Raw genomic sequence first — 18,143 nt, 5'->3', positions numbered from 1 at the left:
ATGACATTCCCCTTCGTGGATTGTTTCAAAAGCTTATATGTACTACAAACAATGAATATTTGGTCGAGCCAGGATAAAGACCGGATTGATTGCATCGATGACTTAGCAGGAGAAGTAAGTTATCTGCTGCACAACATGGTTTGTTACACTGAAAAGTTTTCTTTTACTCTTAGAAGGTGGCCGCCCTAGAGTCATGCCTACTTAATGAGGCCCTGGATGAAGCAGTAATGGCAGCACAATCCTTCACTGAAGTTGTTCAATGGGTACGTCCAAGGTCAGTTCTCACACTTGCTCTCTATGAATTCACATGTACACTGAGAACAGTCCTGAGAACAGTGACACTAAAGCTGCACAACAGACTCCAGATCTCCCTGTTGTCCAAGCTTACAGAGGCAGACCCATCGGACTGTTCCTCATGGATGTATTCAACTTTTCAGGGTACGCGTGGCCATCAATACCTTCCTGCATTTCTCACGGTGTTATTGCTGCACTAACGCAGCTTTCAAAATCCACCCAGCGAGAGACCAAAGCTCACCGTCTCGATCAACAACTAACAAAAATATAAAATAAAATAAAATAAAATAAACTGCAGCGCTATGATAGTGAGTGATTGTTGAAGACTTGAAGTCAACCCAACCACTATAGTATTGGTGGAGTATTCGCTGCAACGAACAGGACCTACACAAACGAAAGAAAAATAATAGTAAGAAACTCTGGACCCACACTTCCAAAGGTTCAATGAACGAGTTGGTGCAACAGAAGCAGCAGCAGCATCAGCAGCAAGCATTACTTACAAATGCTCCGCGGCGCTGACATGGAGCACCGTGATGAAGTAGGTGGGGTAGGCAAATCATTGTACAGAATCTCCGTGCTCGGCACTGCGTGATCGATGTCCCGGCCATTGAATGAGTACCTATGCTTGCCAACGACTGATGACCTGAACCATGCTAGCAAGCCTCGTAATTGCACTGACACACACACACACACTTACACCGTGAGATGGTCCCAGCCTATCTTTCTCTGTACCCTCACATACTCCCCATCTCCACTCCCTCATCATTTACTCACCCCCTTCTCTCTCTCTTCTCTTGATTGCCAGAGGAATCCATGGTGGTGGATCAGGCTTCTGTTGCCACGACAAGCGTCAGTGCATCGATAAACAATTAGGGTGTCAACAAATCGATATTTATTAGTAGCTCAGACTGTGAAAGATTGCAACTTCCTTGTGTGATTGGTTGTGTGAAATTGAGATTTTTTTTTTTTTTGTTTTTTTTTTTTTTTTTTTGTTGGGTTTTTATTCGGGAGAATTATCTTAACTGTCTTGAGAGGAGAAGTTAAGGTGGAATGTTTTTTTTTTTTTTTTTTTTTTTTTTTCCTTTTCCTTCCATATTGCATGAATAGTGCTGTCCTATAGAATCTGCGCTATGCTTACGTTGAAAAATGGTTTTTTAAAAATAAGTGAGAAGTTGTATAATATGTTGCTAAAAGTGTTTATTAATTAATAGTTTAATCAATAATTTTTCAACTTTTTTTTTATAATTTTCATGATTTCGTAATTATGGTAGCTTATGTCTATTAAATCATATTTAGAATCATATGTTTAAAAAGTGCTTTGGTTTGTGTCATGATCTCTTTTTAATTTATACTATTTTTATATAACAAGATTTCTAAGAATTTACCATTCTCCACCAAAAAAGAAGACCTTAACAAGGGTTTAAACCATGGTCTTTTAGAATAGCATGGTCTTTTAAAATAGGCTTTTAGATACAAAATGTTTATATATATATATATATATATATATATATATATATATATATATATATATATAAATAAATAATAAAATTAATTTGGATACAAGACATGTATTTTAGATTAATAAATGTGTAGACTATCTTTCAATATATAATAAAAAATACTTTAATTAATTATGAATTTTTAGATATATTTTTATTTAAATAATAATTATAGATTTCAAAATTTATATATAAAAAAAAAAAAACATTGTAATTGTTTATGCTTTGTCTTACAAAAGTTCTTTAAATATTTCTATTACTTTATAAGTTTATATTTATTAAAATAAAATTTTAAAAGAAGATGAAATAGATAATAGAAATATATATTTCATATGGTGTTTCAATATATTACAATCTAATAAGATACATCTATCAAAATTAGAGTACAAAGTTGGATAGTATGTTATATTATTAAAAAAATATTGCTGCATATTAAAGCTTTATTAATGGTTCTTAATGGTTCTTATTTGGTTGTGAAGGCTTATATATTATATTATGAAAATTTTATAAAGTGATTAAATATTTAAAAAATAAAAATCTTTATTTAATAATATTAATATTATTATTATCAACAAAAAAATATTTTTTAATAATAATTTTTTATAATATATAAATACAATAACCATTAATAAACTTAAATCTAGATATTATAAGAAATAGATATAAAAATTATTTAGATTATTCAAATAAAATAAAAAAATAATTAAGATGAAGATACAATAAGGATTTTGACAAGATTAAGTATAATTTTAGTCTTCCCTCTATATATACTTATTAAGAAAAAAAATCTTGTAGAAATGTTTTTAGAACCACAAGGCTTACAAGCCAAATGTCTAAGTTATAAGATGCTTCTTTAATAGCTCTTTAGATATAAAAAGCTTATAAGATAAGTTTTCATAGCTACATGATACATTTAAAGTCACTGTTAGATCTAATTTGTATTTGAAAAGCTTCTCCAATGATTTTTTAAAAAAATGTTGTTTATCAAATATATTCATATCTATTTTTATTTACTTTTATTTATTTAAGTAGACAGACCATCTTTTGCAATTAATAGTAAGGAGTTTGAGAGGAGAGAGGGGAAAGAGATTGTATAGTGTGGTGCAAGAATTAGGATGGGAGCATAATAATTGTCTTTGTTCTAGAATCCAGAATGGCAAGGTGCAATCAATACAATATCAATAACAATAGAATGTAGTTTTTGCTTTTGAATATGTATGGCAAGAATGTTGTGATGGAGTTGGCAATGAATTGCCATAATACTTAGCAATAAACAACCTATTGTTAGATAAACTTAGAAATATAAGTTTTTTTTTTTTTTTTTTTTTTGATCAATACTCTAATTAGTATATATGTATGTGTATTAATATAGATATATACTAGTATTTGAGGATAAAAGTCAAAAGATAATCTACTTATAGTTAGAAGATTTTGTTATATAAAATAATAAAATAATAGCTAAAAAAATATTTAACAAATATATAATTTATTTAAATTAATAGTATTTAAGAAAAATAAAGAATGGATAAAAAAATATGTTGTTGTTTCAGATAAATATATTTATTTGTAAAAAATTAATAAAGATAATCCTTATATGCCAATGACTTGATGATAGAATTCAAATTTAATTTGATCCAATGATTTAGTAAGTAAATTTTTAGGTTATTGATTAGTATTGATATAACATAGTTTAATTTGACCTTCAAGCACCTTTTTACATATAAAATATCAATAAATTTTAATGTATTATATTTGAGTATAAAATTCTAGATTTTGTTTGAGTTTAATTTCTCTTTGATTGTTAAAATATATTTCAATATTTTTTGTAGTTGAATCATCCAATTTGAAAATAATTTCTTTATTTTTGTAAAAAAAATGGAATAATACTTCTATTTCAACATTTTAATTCAATAAGTAAGTAATTGATGAAGCTAAATAATTTTTTGTGCATAGTTGTTAAGAGCTTGATATTTGGATTTTATCAAGGATCTCAATATTGTTAGCTAGCGCTTACTTTGTCAGCTAATGGATCTTTCTTCCATTGTAAATATGTATGCTTCTACTGAACTTTGTGTTTTTAAACATGAGCACCAATGTGTATTTATATATCCTATTACAATGCAAGGTCTTTTTTTATGATAATAAATTTTATAATCTATATCATGTTTAATATATTATAGGATATATTTTGCTACCTCTAATTGGATTTCTTTTAATTTGGACATAAAGCTACTCACTTTAATGAATATGTAAGCAATGTTTAACTTGTAATAGATAGAAACATGATTTTTCTAACTAGTTGACAAAAAAGTATTGCATCTCATAAGGTAGATTTTATTCTTGACTAGAACTAATTGTTTTGATAGTGGTTTGTATCTAGATCTACATTCTAACATTCTAAATTCTTTAAGATACTCTTTGCATATTTTATTAACTAAATAAAAATCTATTTTGATATTTTGTTAAAATCTCTTCTAAATATTGTTGAATTATTCTGAATTTAGTTATATCAAATATAATTTGAAGGTAATCTTATACCAAATAATAAGCTTGATGTTACTTCAAGTAAAAAATAAATTATCAAAATATAACATAAGTATAATAATATCACCATCCTTGTACATGTAATACATGCTTACATCAAAATTACTTCTTGTCATATATATATATATATATATATATATATACATATCTCTTAACACACTATCTATCCTTTCATATCAAGCATTAGGTGATTTTTTCAGCTTGTAGATAGGTTTTTTAAGTTTGCACACTAATTCTTCTTTTTAGGATAAGATTAAACTATTTGGTTTAATCATAAAAACTTTCTCCTTAAAAATACTATTTATAAAGGTTTTTTTAACATCCATATGATGTATAGTCCAATTATTAGTTGTTGCTAAAGTTATAGCAATTTTAATTTTAGACTATTTAATAATAGAAGCAAAAATCTCTCTGAACTCTATATCTCTTTTTTATTTGAATCATCTTGTAGCTAACCTTATCTTCTTCCTATTTAGTTGGTTGTTGATTTCAAGTTTGAACTTTAATATCCACTTTGATGATATGTGACGCTTTCTTTTAAGTAATTTTTTCAATATCTAATTGTCATTACTAATGATAGAGTCCATTTCTTCTTCCATTATTTTTTTTCAATGTAGATCATTATAAGCTTGTGTGAAGTTGATATTTTTACCATATGAGCTAATTTCTTTATTTTTTATAGAATGATCATTGAAACTTTTCAAATTTAATTGATACAAGTCATAATCTTTATTTGAGACATAAACGTGATAATCATCTAATTTGATGTTTATTTTTTTGGATCTCATGGAATTCCAACAAGATGGATAATTTTGAAAAAAAGATCAAGACTGTATTCATCAACATTATTTTGATCTATTACTCTTGGTATTAAAATGCTTGCCATTGACTCATTCTTTTATTCATTTTTTATTGATATTGTTGTAGTCTATTTAGTAGAAGGTAAATCAGGAATTTTTCTATTGTATTATTGGAGAATATATTTTGATTAATAAAAGCTTAAAGCTTCTTTTTAATAACAAAATTAAGGATAAAAAAAGTTTTAAGTTGAATTTTTTTTTCAAAGTTTATATTTTTAGAAATAATTATCTTTTGTTTAAAAGAATCATGGCAGCAATAAGTTTGTTTGCTTTTATTGTAGCCTATAAATAATATACATAAATCCTTTGAACCTAACTTATTTCTATAAATTACAGATATATGGCAATATGCCACACAATTAAAAATTTGTAAGTAAGATAGATTAGATTAGAGTCCAATAAATGATTCTTTTAGAATTAAACATCTTAAAGCTTTTGTCAAGGACTTATTCTATATATAATTCATGGTTTTTGTAGCTTTTTTTATAGATATTTAGTTTTTTTTCAATAATAATATTTCTTTTTTCTCTTCTAAAATAGACTTATTTTTTTCTTTTTGCTAGGCTATTTTGTTGAAGACAATAATCTAAAGTAAATTCTTTCTAAGTCCCTTCTTGTTTGCAATAGCCTTAAAATTTATTAGATAGACATTCATTCCTACAATTTGTTCTTAAATATTCTATATTTTTTTCAAATTTTCTATTGATTTTTTGAATTATTTAAATTTTTCATATATTTCCAACTTTTCTTGTAAAAAACATAACTAAATCTTTTGTATGTAATCATCAATAAACATTAAGATAAATTTGTTGTTCTTCTTTGAGAGAATTGATAAAGGATCACATAAAGCAAAATGAACTATTTCCAATTGACATATTGTAAACTAACTTCTCTTCTTAGAAACATGTTTCTTTTGTAACTTCCCATATATACAACTTTTACAAACTTTTTTCTATAAGGATAGTTGTGGTATTCTACCAACTAATCCTTAGTTGGATAATTGATATAATGATTGAAAATTAAGATGACCAATCTTCTTATGTCATAAACAAATAATATCTTTATAAACATAAAGTGTTTTTGGTCCATATATCTTATTTGTTGTTTTTTTTATGCTTGAAATATTATCTTTTTTCAATAATAAAATAGCCAAGAATAAATTATTTTCTTTATTTGTGATGCAATAAAGTTTGTTTCTTGTTCAAATGGCTTGTATATAAATACTTCTTGAGTTATATTTATCAAATATATAATAAGATATAAAGTTGAATAATATAACATATCTTAAATTTGTAAATTTTCTAATTGACAGTAAATTTATTTTAATACCAAAAATACAAAGAATATTATTAATTTTCTTTATTTTTTTGGATGATTTTTCAAGAGATATATTTCCATATCTAAGTACAAAAAGGATCTACCTTCCAACAATTCTAATATTAAAAATATTTGATTCTTCTATTCTTAATAGTAATTATTTGTTTTCAATTATATGTGAATTTTTTCCAAAGTCTAAGAACCATTTGTTTTTAGAGTCAAATACATTAAAACATGCATTCCCAATAGTTTTAATTAAAGAATCCATTAAATAGCATGCTTCATTGTGATCTTTAACCACATTGGTAAGATTTCTTTTCTTCATTCTTGATAGCTGTAAATTTAATTGTTCAATTGATCTTCTAAGTTCTTGATATCACATTCTTGGACAAAATGGCCTAGTTTGCTACATTTGTAGTAAGATATATATTGTTTTAATCTTTATTACACATGAAAATACCTATTTGAAGTAACTAGTTAAGTACCAAATTAATTTCTTGTAAAAATTACCTAAACTTTTTTTTTTAGTAAACAAAGTATACACAACTATTTTTTCTCAAAGCAAGCTTTTTGTTTGCATTTTGTACATCTTACAATATTTATAGTTGTTTCCAAATAGCTTGAGATTTAAGAATATCAATAATATGAAGAATAATGGATTCTTATATTATAGAGGTGATAATGTAACAAGCTCTAATATAAACTTGAATAGTAGAGACTAATATATTTGTGTTGGTCTCATCTTGTCTTGTTGTGGTGGAATTTGCAAGTGCAACTATACTAGTGGATGAACTTATGGACTCTTTAGTGTTGATAAGAATGGATGCAAAATGTTTCAATCAACCTTCACAAATTTTCTTGCATCAATATCATCTGAACTCTATAATTCCATAACATGTAATTAAGTGCTTCCTCTAACTTTATAAAATTAATTATGTCTTTCACAAGCAAGATTTATAATTCTATATTATTGATAGCATGTCAACAATAGAAAAATTGAATATGTTTGTCTATCTGAGTATAATGACATCATAACACTTAGATGAAATCCTAACTATTAGATGAATGATAACACCACCAACAAATCCTAAATCTAGATAGATGAATAGTACCAATAGATATCAAGAGGTTGCTATGAGATATTTTTTTTAATTATATGTTGTTTTCCAATTCACTAGTCAACTTGTATCCTCCAAACTTTTATTATTTATTTTAGCAAGTTTTGAAGAAAGATTCATATAGCTCCTTGAGAAATCAATGAGCACAAAAGTTGTGGCATGCGCCTTCCTCCATCACTCAGCTAACTTCTTCAGGATGGTTTGGATCAGTATCCTAGTGTATTTGTTTTCAACATTGGACTTTTATGTTGAATCGAAGTCTATTTCGTCTTTAACTTGTACCGATTAATCTTTAACACACATTACAAGGAGAAGGGATGTGCTTGATGATGGCTCATGACCCAGTGATACTACAATAGTTATTGAATACTATGCTCCAAGCCATGAGCTTTGTTCAATTGGGTTCAAAGGGATTTGCTTGGTGTATGGTTGTAAGTGTTGTAGTTAGTCTTATGGTTGGAGTAGTCAGAAACTTTGGCACCGCTACATCTGGATCAGATTTTCAGTACATGTCGACAAGCGGAAGTACCTGAGCGCTTTGCTTATTTCTGTATTTTTGTTTTGTTCTTTATTTATTTCTTAGGTATTTCTTCTTTTTAAACTCACATTGGTAAAATTGTGAAGCTTTTGTTTCTGATGCAATGAAAACATGTAGAGGCAAAATATATATATATATATTGGTTTTGTTTAATGTTTAGGGTTTATAGACAAGCTTACATAACAGATGTGTTGTGATGCAGTCAGTGTTTCATATTCCAACGATAGATTGTCGAGTCCAAGGATGTTCTGACCCACCTGAAGTTTCTGAGTCAGGATCTCAAGGTTTCAGCCGGAGTAGATTTCTTGTGGATGACTATAGTTGAAGCACTTTCTCGGTTAGTAACTCAGCAGTTGGTTGTCTCAGTCCAGTTTCATTAGAGCATCAAGCCAGAAATTCGAAGGTGGATAGGTTAGGAGATCATGCAATTCCACTTTCTCTCTTGTACATCGGTTGATTCAGTTACAACTCTGACACCCGATTACGTTGAATCCAATTAAGTTACGAGAGATTAAGCAAAAATGAGGCCTGCTCCTGCTGTTTTGCTAGTTGTTCTTTGAGCTGCGCTATACTTGCGTCCTTGCTCTTCACTGCTGTCCGCACTCGTTCAGAGACTTGTTCTATCTCCCTGGCCTGCTCAGTATTATCATCACCCATAGTACGCTTAAACTTATAGGCTTGAGAAGTTAGTGTGCTCTATTGACAAGAACAATAGGAGGTGGTGACAAGGGTGGCAAAAATCTACAAAATGACGACTGCAATGCACCTATATGTATCGTTACCTTATGCATCTTGTAATTTTGCAACTCGAGGGAGTATTGTTTAGCCAGGTCCATTTTCACTCGTTCCAGCTCATTTTTCTCATTCTCGAATCTGGATCCTGTATTCAAAATAATCACTCGTCATTATCCAGTGATATGACAGTTCAATTCAGAAGAAAAAATGAATTCCTGCATTCACATTCAGGGGATATGTGCTGGTTAATTCTTACTAAGGTCTCGCAATTGATCCTCATACACAGCCTTCATTCCCTCCATCTTCGAGTGACATCCCTCATCCTGCAGGTATTCGTCACATACCATTCTCCACATCATTGCGTCCAATTTACACCCAACTATATGACGCTAATGTCAATCAGGGGCTCATTACACAGATTTCGGGTCTCTGATGTCACTGGGAGAGAACTATGAGACAAACACAGTTATGTTTGGCACGAAGGTCAGTCACATAATTAGGGCATAGAACGTTTGAATGTATGTGATTTTGAATGTGGAACTCATCTAGCCAGGATTGAGTCGAGTTCTTTCACCTTTTTCTTAATCCAATCTTCGGCGTTAGTCTTGATCTTTCTCAACCCCACAAGTTCCGCTTCCAACTCCTCCATTTTGGCTTCGGCATCGTTGGCTCTCTTGAGGTTGAGATTAAATATCCTCTGGGCCTGGTCTTAAACCCTGGCCAATCAATCCAAGCCAACAATGCAATCTGTCTAAACCTCATAGCTACCAACTATTTTCAAGATAGAAACCTCTGAAACCTTCAAGAATAGAGTCTGTGCTTACTTGACTGAGCTCTTCGCGGTAACGTTCTTCTGTGGACGCCAAAATAGCTGCATGCTCCATTTTGACAGCAACCATTTGCTGGCCTTTCTCGTCCTCACATTGTCGAAGCTTGGCAGAGAATGCATATGCTTGTGCCTGCAGCTCCTGAACCCCAACCCCGGCAGACGATTCCAATTTATCCTCATTCCACTCTAAACTTAGTAGGTGTCAAAGTGCACCGAAAACATTCTAATAGGAGAGTGCGAACTTCTCATCCTTGATAGATGGAGAAACCGGCACTCCAACTTTCACCGGAAATAAGCAGATTTCTAAGAGGAACAGAGGAAGATAACATCTCAAATAGAACACCAGTTTCTCATAGTGATGCCCACTGAGTTTGAATGTCATGGTGACAAAGAACATTTCCCAACATTTACGCCAAACCCTAGCGCCCTGTTTTCGGCAATCAGCACCGCATAAAAACGTCCCAAATCTCATGAATCACATGCCAATCCCGTAATGTAAGAGCTTCTCCAGTTCGACGAGCACTAGTGAGGCGTTCATGCAGAGACATAATGTGGTGAGAGGAATAAAACCCTTGGAATATTAACCTGTTGATTAAGGGTAATCCTGTTGGACAACTGGGCCTCGAGGGCACATATCTTCTCTGACTGACGCTCAATGCGACTCTCTAGCTTCCGTCTTTGGACCCGGTGTTCATTCTCGAGATTCTCTATCTGCAGCGACTTTCCTCGTTGATTTGCGATTAGCTTCTTAATCTCCTCCTCCTTTTTCTGCAAATGAGAATGACACCGCATTCATACTAGTTTCTCCCCCCTTAACAACGGCAAGAGCAATGCTGTAGTACCATGGCGATGGATGTGGTACCCGCAGCTCTATCTGAAATTGAATCCGCAGGTGTTGTATGGAAAACCCCTCGTGTGGATGATCCTGATCGATTAATTCAACAACCGACACACCAGAGTTGGTTGAAGGACGAAGAGTGCTTGCGAAAAATTCGGGATCTGTTGCTGTTACCGCAGGAGAAGGGGTCCTGGTCGTAACGTTAGTAACTCTAGAAGACATTCGTGAGGGTCCACCTGATGAGCTGCGGACTTGGCAACGAAGAACGCGCACCGATTCTTTGAGTTGCTCGTACCGGTTCTGTGTCTCCACAGGGGTTCCCATTGTTGTGTTCTTCACTTCCTACACCATCACTGATAATCGACCAACGCCATCCCCCGAACAATATCAAATAAAGCGTGCTTCAATCACTCTGCCTACACCCCAGCTGAACTCAACCCGACTCACGCAATCTTCATCAAATCATTCTCTTCATGCAAGAGGCTGCAAGCGGAGATCTTCATGACAATCACAAATAAATAAATAAATAAATAAATAAAACACTTCGACAGTTAGACTCCAGAACACTATGGAAGGATTCTTAGTTCATCAGTCGCGATGTAAACATGTCATTCCCATGATAACACCATAGACCCCACGTCCACCCTCAAGGACTGGACAGTTAAGCTGGCGGACGGTTAAGTTGCGATTTGTGATGGTCTGCACGACCACCGAAAGGATCCTGGCACTTGGGTCTGGTTACCTTCGAAAAACATTATGTAGGATGATTTCACGCATTTTAATATTCACTGAACCAGTTTACCAATTTCATCTTGTGAGTCGAAGTTTTCCACCACCGTTGCAACTTGCAATTTGCAAAAATGGACTCCTATCTCAAAATCACCTTGCAATCATATGTGTATTCTAGGAAGCAAAATATTGCCCGACGGTTAACGTGATGATGTATTTTTCAATTGATGCTTTACTGCTGTCAAGTTGCTCCCCTCCAAAATTACCTGATTATACTGGAGGTTTTGATTAGGCATCACAGTGGTTATTCAAGCACATTTGATGGATTGACATTCTGGAAATTCTTTTTACCAGCTCAAGTTGCATAAATTATGTTATCATCCACTGGTCTTTAACGACACTGCCAAGAAGCCAAAGCTTTCAACACAAAAAACCACTGCCAAGAGAGCAGAGATCCTGCTCGGTCATTGAAAATTAGACTCTGCCACAATGTCTTGTAAAGACATTCTCAAAACAAACTTTGGCACATCTGAAGGAACGCAAGTAGAATCTGTTCCAAGTCAACCACATGCAGACTGAGTGCAATTCCTGTTGATACAACTACCGATCACATACCTTAATCTAATTTCCACGCTTCGAAATTGATCAGATCTGTTGAAAAATAAGCCACTTGAAGATTACATCAAATTTCAAAAATGGGCAACCTTAGTGAGCAAGGAAGCCATATTTCCAATGGTGGAATACGGCCTAAATATGAAGCAACCGAAGCACCTCACATGCCAATGATGGTAATTTAAGTCATGTAAGAAGTATAAAATTGACATAGATACACATGATGTACTGTTGTACGACACAGTTTACAAAAACATAAGCGGCAGCGCTGCACTAAAGCAACAAACATAACCAACCAGTATTCAACCTTATGATACTGTGCCTTCTCCAAATTAAACCACAGATGAGTAGCAGCACTAATCCAATACAGATGAGTAGTAATCTGGAGAAATCAGGACATAACAGATAAGGCTGAAGCTGGTTCGAAGTGCTACTAACCCTGTTCAGGGCTCCGAGCTTGCTTCACTGAACTCAGGACCCTACTTCAGGGGTTTGAACCTAAGCTTAATTGATCCGTCAGTGCACCTTTACTGTACAAAAAAGAGAAAACTAAAAGCTAATAAAACAAAAACAAATAATCTAACTAAAAAAAAATTGAAGAGCCTCCACTTGAAGTTGTAAAAAATCTTGTTTCACTCCAAGGACTAGTTTTGAGAAGATGAGAATTTCATCTTGATTTGGAGATTCCTTTCGATAGAGAAATAGGTCAAACCATCCTAGGTCATTGCAGTCAGTGCTGGAAAAGGATCCTGCTTGCTAAGGACAACCACTTTACTCTTGTGTGAAAAATATCCCTTAATGTAATTCCGATAAATGAGAATCGCCATTATGCACTCAACCTGGGACAAGAAGCAGTTTGGTCAGCTTAAGTCTTGTGTGAATGGTATGCCTAGACAAAAGTCCAAGCTCAACAGGGCGAACGAATTATCAACAAACCGATCACAAAAATTAAGTGCGTTGCCTAAAGTTTGAATTGTCGTATGCAAGTTATCAAGCATACCTCGTCAATATCCATCTCAATGTTGAGCCACTTAAGAGCCTTCAAGACACAATCCATTTTCACTTGGTGTGCTCTTCCTGGATCTTTCTGCTTTTGAATTATGTGTCTGCGAGAACAAGGGTTTCCAGGCCTAAACACATCAAAAGAATTCACAATCGAGTAGCAAGAAGAGATTCTTGTAGGCATAAAGGGCTGGACAGACGAAAAATTTAAGGCGACTGAAAACAACGTACATCTTCCTCATCAGCCTCCGGTAGCATTGAAGTTCAAGTTTCTCCAGCACAAGATATACTCCTGAACGCAGAAATCTTTAAAGCACACTTGCTAATATTAGTTACGCACTTGTGCTGTCAGACTTTGACATGAAACATCTCTGGATATTAGGTGGCATAGAAAGATTCAACACTGCCAGCATTTTGCATCGAACGGCCAAGTTCCAATAACTAGAAAGATACAATAGAAACGTACGATGACTTGCGCTCAAGTAAAATGTTTTTAGTTTAATGTTTTAAGGCCAGATAAAACATACTGATCTTCGTTTGTTTGAAGAGCTTGCCGCAACAACCTTATATCTCCAGTCCGAAGAGCTTGAATAACCTCCTTGTACTGATAATAGAGGTAAATATGAGTACTAGTATCAGAATTAAATGCAAGAAAATCATGAGGAACAAATTAAGCCAACAAAGTATCCTCCACTCCAAGGACGCGGTTGTAATTTTGTTTCTAGGATACCTCTAGCAAGCCATACCGCTCCAGCAACAACTTGGATGGCATCACTCCAAGTGAAAGCTTCACAGGAATCAAGTACTTTAATACCATCCTGCAATAAAAAGGACAAATAAAGCGAAGAGAATTTAAAAAGAAGCCTTGAATACGAACCTACGCTTCTGTAATATTCACTTCTACAGAGACTATGCATGTTGTCACTGTAAAACTGCTCGCTGCTTCCTCTCAAACAACGAAAGCTTTAGAAACTACGAAGACAATATGACTGCACCACCACGATGCATTGAAACAACCATCCAACAGATTGGTAAACATGGACATCCACCTCACCTAATATTGTTCTTCTTCAAAGGGTCACAGTGCACCAAAGCATACATGAGTTTTTGGTCAGCCTGCATTTCGGATAAGAATTTGATTGTCAGAACTTAACTTTTGACCAAGACGTGACTCCCGGTTGCTAGAATTGACAACAGAGTTATTAACTCTGAGCCCACTCATCTAGCAATCAGTAAGTATTGGCAAAGCCTACGAACTGCAGATAGCCATACAGAATAACGGGGCAGATAGATGGGAGCTTACGAGCACAAATTGATCATTAAAAACTTCCAAGCGCCCAGTGTAGTACATGTAAGTTACCTGTCAAAGAACAGATAAAATAAATTTATTAGGAGTGACAACACAAATCGTCCTTAAAGACTGAAAGAGATAAACACTTTCAAAATTCAAGAGAACATATTTTATAAACCAATTGTGATAGGGAGCGACTTCAACAATGTTATAGATGATACCCTTGAAAAGCTTCTTCCACTTCTCTATTATCTTATAGACAGTTCGATTAGCTTAAGGTATGGCAGCCTCACCCGATCCCGAATAGGAAACTCCTCGAAGTCAAAAACACGTGCAGTCTCAATGCTTCGAATGACGCTTCTGCACAAGTGTACTGTGCCCAACTGCATCGACAAAAGAAAACAACCATGTTGAACATCATGTTGAGAGAGGCTTGAAAGTGGAATGAATAGATCTTTGTCTCAGCATACGTCATAAGAGTAGTATCTTGGTGCTACAGAAATTTATTTTATTGAGATTCATATTTAACAATAATAACAACAATAATCTGAATCAGGTAGATAAACCATTCAAAAACTCACAAACGTGTATACTTATGGGTGCTAATGGTACCTTGAAGTATATTTTAAACAGTTGGCAAGTCACATATAAAGCACCCACCCTTTTGGGTCCTTTGCCCTGAAATGAGACATGAGAAACCCTATAAGTGACAACTTCGTATTAAAGCACTAAAGCGATGATAGTTCAACTATGCCGCTTAGACATGTAAATGACATCAAACAAAAAACACAAACAGCGGATAAACTAGAATCAAATAAGAAGCAGTTAAGACTGACAATCACGAGACCCAGTACGATCTAATCCCGAAATTTCAAAATATACCGCAAGAGCCCCAAAGACTTTCATCAAGAATGAGCCAGCTCCTTTCAGCTTGTCCGGTATCTTCCCATTAGACGCCATCTCTTTGTCGGCCTGAAAAGCACTAAATAGCGATTGTCACTCACAGCACCTTTATCAGAATACAGATGTATTTCGAGGAAGCACAAAAAATAAATTGGCGATCGAGCTACTCGCTGCGTCAACAAAGAATGCACAGAAACAAATTGAATCAATACTGCAGCACTGAGTTAAAGAACTTCTTGTAAGACAAATGGCCCCCACCATCTCAGCAATAGTCCGCAACTCGTAGGCAACAGTGTGTAAAGCTTTCATGGCCCAAGCTGACTCCCAATTACGAAATTCCTGAAGAAATGCACTGTAGTCGGCCAACATTAAAGGAAAGAAAACTTAACAAGAAACTCATCAAAATTGCTTAATTGAAAAACAATATATATATATATATATATATATATATTATGTTTTTTATGTTTAATTATTCATGAACAAGCAAGTAAACAAACGAATAAAAAATGACGAGTAAGAACTTCTCATTTTGCATATTGTATACTTACTTAGCAGATTTCTCCAAAGCGTTGTAAGAATCAACAAAACGTCGGTTGACAAAGTATTGCATGCACCGCATGTGTTGCCCCAGCATTTCTCCTAGTGGAGCCACCTTCTCCAGCTGTCTCGATAACCTGTTAACATCTTGACCCTACGTACACCCACGAGAAGAAAACGTCACGCATAAGTGGTTGTCACCGATTGTTGTCATTTCTTTTTGACCGGCCCCTGGTGCTACTTTTTAGCTTCAAACCTTAGAAGGACTTACGAAAGAATCTGTAAACTAGTCCAGAATTTCGCCATCCAGAAACTAGCATGATATAGATGGTGATCGAGTATATAATACAAGCTGCAATGGAAAATCTGACTATGAACCATGGTCTAGGAAGCTAACCAAGAGGTCTAACTACTACAACTAGAAATAATACACCATGAACACTCTCAGCTTCATTCCAGCAACGCAAACTGTGAAAACAGCACTGAAATCAGTGTCTGAAACCTGTTAGAAAATACAGGAAACGACACATGTTCTACAGACAATCACTAACATCATATCCTCGTTCATTTCCTCAAAAATGCTGAAACAAAATCGCCAGCTTTGACGAAACACACACTCAGAATAGAGTATCCAACTGCACCAATGAGAGCTCAAACCCAAAACCCCAACAAATGATCCCTAATGTTCTGATCATCAAAATCTGACACTTCATCCCGCAAAAAACCACCTACTGAACACCACATAAATCCGCGTATTTCAGGGCTCAATTCATCGAGACCTGCAGCATTACCAGTCACCTTCGTCTGATGCATAATGCGCCCACCATTTCTCTCCTAAGGGAACTGCAGGCTACCAAAATTCGCGTCTAAACAGGTGTTTACGCCCTAGCGAAGAGAAAACTGTCCTCTCGTCAAAAAAAATAAAAATAAAAATAAAAATAAAAACGCATAAATAATTTACCTTATTCTGATCAAGCCCTGCCGCGACGACGTTGCAATACGAACCCCGCGAAACAGAGATCAACGTAGAGAGCTGGCCGCCGTTCTGCGAATTCAAGGCATCGGCAACAGAAGAGATGTAGTCACCCAACCTCCGATTCCAGTCGTACCCTCCATATGCCATAGTTTCTCAAACCCCGTCGGGAAAAATCCAAACGGACCAGGAAAATATCCACACTGCGGCGAAAATCACCGGCCTCGCTACGATGCAAATTCTAGCGCCATGCCTACAATCCTGACAGGAAGCATGAGAAGAAAATCCTTGATCCCCTGGAAATCCTTGAGCTTCGAATGGTTCAGGAATTAGGGTTTCGCTAGCAGTGTCTTCTCCGTGGAACAATAAGTGGATGTATTTCATCTTTTGATGGATGCTTATCTTCACGGATATTTTGAGACATTCATCTAATTAAGAAGCTAAGACAGTGGGTTGGCGTGGTAATTAGAAGACGCCTGAGTGAGCGACTGGAAGAGCCTATTTTTAAGAAGCTTTTTAGAATGAACTAACAGTTATTAATCATAGTCTCATTCGTAAGAACGTAAAACTCTAATTCGGAGACATTCTGGTTTGTAAATTCTTGGGTTCTGATTATAAAAAAAGAATTAAGGGGAAATGATATTATCAACAAATAATAATAAACAGTGAAACCTGCTCAAGACAGAAAAATAATTCTTCCAAGACATTCTTGAGAGAAAATAATGAGGATCAAAATTTTATATTGTAAATTTTTAAAATATTAAGAATATAATCTTTTTCTTTTATTTTCGTTTTTCTATTGATTTAAGACACCCGAAGTTGATTGTTCATACATTGAACCATATAACTTTTGGAAGATGAAGTTGTAAATTAGGTTTTTATATGTATGAGTTTTATTTTTTTAAACGAATCATTTGTTGCAAGAAATCGTATGCATACAAAATAAAGAAATTATAACTTCATAAAGCTGACAGAAATTGTGTTTATAAGTTTTCTCATGTTATATGTTATTTAATAATAGAGTATATTAATACAATAGTTGTTCTCTGCAAACAAAAAGTAGCTTCTAAGGATCATCGATTCAAAACAAGACTCAAAACTCACTATGGTGTAAAAAAACAGTTATTAAGGCAATTATATTGCATCATTTTAGTTGAAATTTAATAAGTAATTTGAATTCAGTAATCTGAATTCGAATGAAAACTTATACGAATCATGAGCTTAATTTATTTTTGTTAAAAAAAAAGTATATAAAACTTATAATGATTGTTCACCATCAAATGCCACATTCAGTTTTTTGAATTCCTGTTTTAAAATGAGGAGAGCAATAATTTATCATTAAGAACTACAAGTAAGAAACAAGATATTCCAGTATTATCATTACTTATCATCGCGACGCGACGCGCCGTGACGTGACGTGACGCGATGCGACGCAGTGTGACGCACCGACAAGTCTGCATTGGCCTAGCACGCAATGGATGAAGCAACTTCCACAGGACGCTGTGGCTCATTCAATTCCTTGTG

At 34.0% G+C, this 18,143-nt stretch overlaps 2 protein-coding genes across 3 annotated transcripts; both read right to left on the bottom strand.

Moving 5' to 3' along the window:
• Window positions 1-8,427: 8,427 nt before the first annotated feature.
• Window positions 8,428-11,962, bottom strand: LOC112294385 (uncharacterized). 2 transcript variants are annotated; one of them, XM_024544714.3, is made up of 8 exons: window positions 11,375-11,962; window positions 10,597-10,925; window positions 10,320-10,502; window positions 9,730-9,873; window positions 9,480-9,608; window positions 9,162-9,228; window positions 8,953-9,050; window positions 8,428-8,803 (listed from the first exon to the last, which is right to left on the bottom strand). In XM_024544714.3, the coding sequence occupies exons 2-8, from the start codon at window positions 10,894-10,896 to the stop codon at window positions 8,672-8,674; spliced, it is 1,053 nt and encodes a 350-aa protein (XP_024400482.1). In that variant the 5' UTR covers window positions 10,897-10,925; window positions 11,375-11,962; the 3' UTR covers window positions 8,428-8,671. The 2 variants fall into 2 exon arrangements, with proteins under 2 accessions (XP_024400482.1, XP_090099829.1); XM_090243703.1 differs by lacking the exon at window positions 11,375-11,962 and having other exon boundaries at window positions 10,320-10,659; window positions 10,809-11,340.
• Window positions 11,963-12,084: 122 nt separating this feature from the next.
• Window positions 12,085-16,983, bottom strand: LOC112294060 (enhanced ethylene response protein 5). Its single transcript, XM_024544183.3, has 13 exons — window positions 16,608-16,983; window positions 15,658-15,800; window positions 15,368-15,461; window positions 15,089-15,178; window positions 14,819-14,884; window positions 14,500-14,589; window positions 14,219-14,275; window positions 13,970-14,031; window positions 13,646-13,733; window positions 13,443-13,519; window positions 13,147-13,221; window positions 12,914-13,019; window positions 12,085-12,752 (listed from the first exon to the last, which is right to left on the bottom strand). Exons 1-13 carry the CDS (start codon window positions 16,767-16,769, stop codon window positions 12,630-12,632), a joined length of 1,233 nt encoding a protein of 410 aa, XP_024399951.1. The 5' UTR covers window positions 16,770-16,983; the 3' UTR covers window positions 12,085-12,629.
• Between the last annotated feature and the right edge of the window lie 1,160 nt (window positions 16,984-18,143).

Source organism: Physcomitrium patens, chromosome 17, assembly GCF_059467195.1.
Source record: "Physcomitrium patens ecotype Gransden chromosome 17, ASM5946719v1, whole genome shotgun sequence".
NCBI classification, from domain to species: domain Eukaryota; kingdom Viridiplantae; phylum Streptophyta; class Bryopsida; order Funariales; family Funariaceae; genus Physcomitrium; species Physcomitrium patens.
The sequence above is the reverse complement of the archived record's forward strand: the minus strand, read 5'-3'. Positions and strand labels throughout refer to the sequence as shown.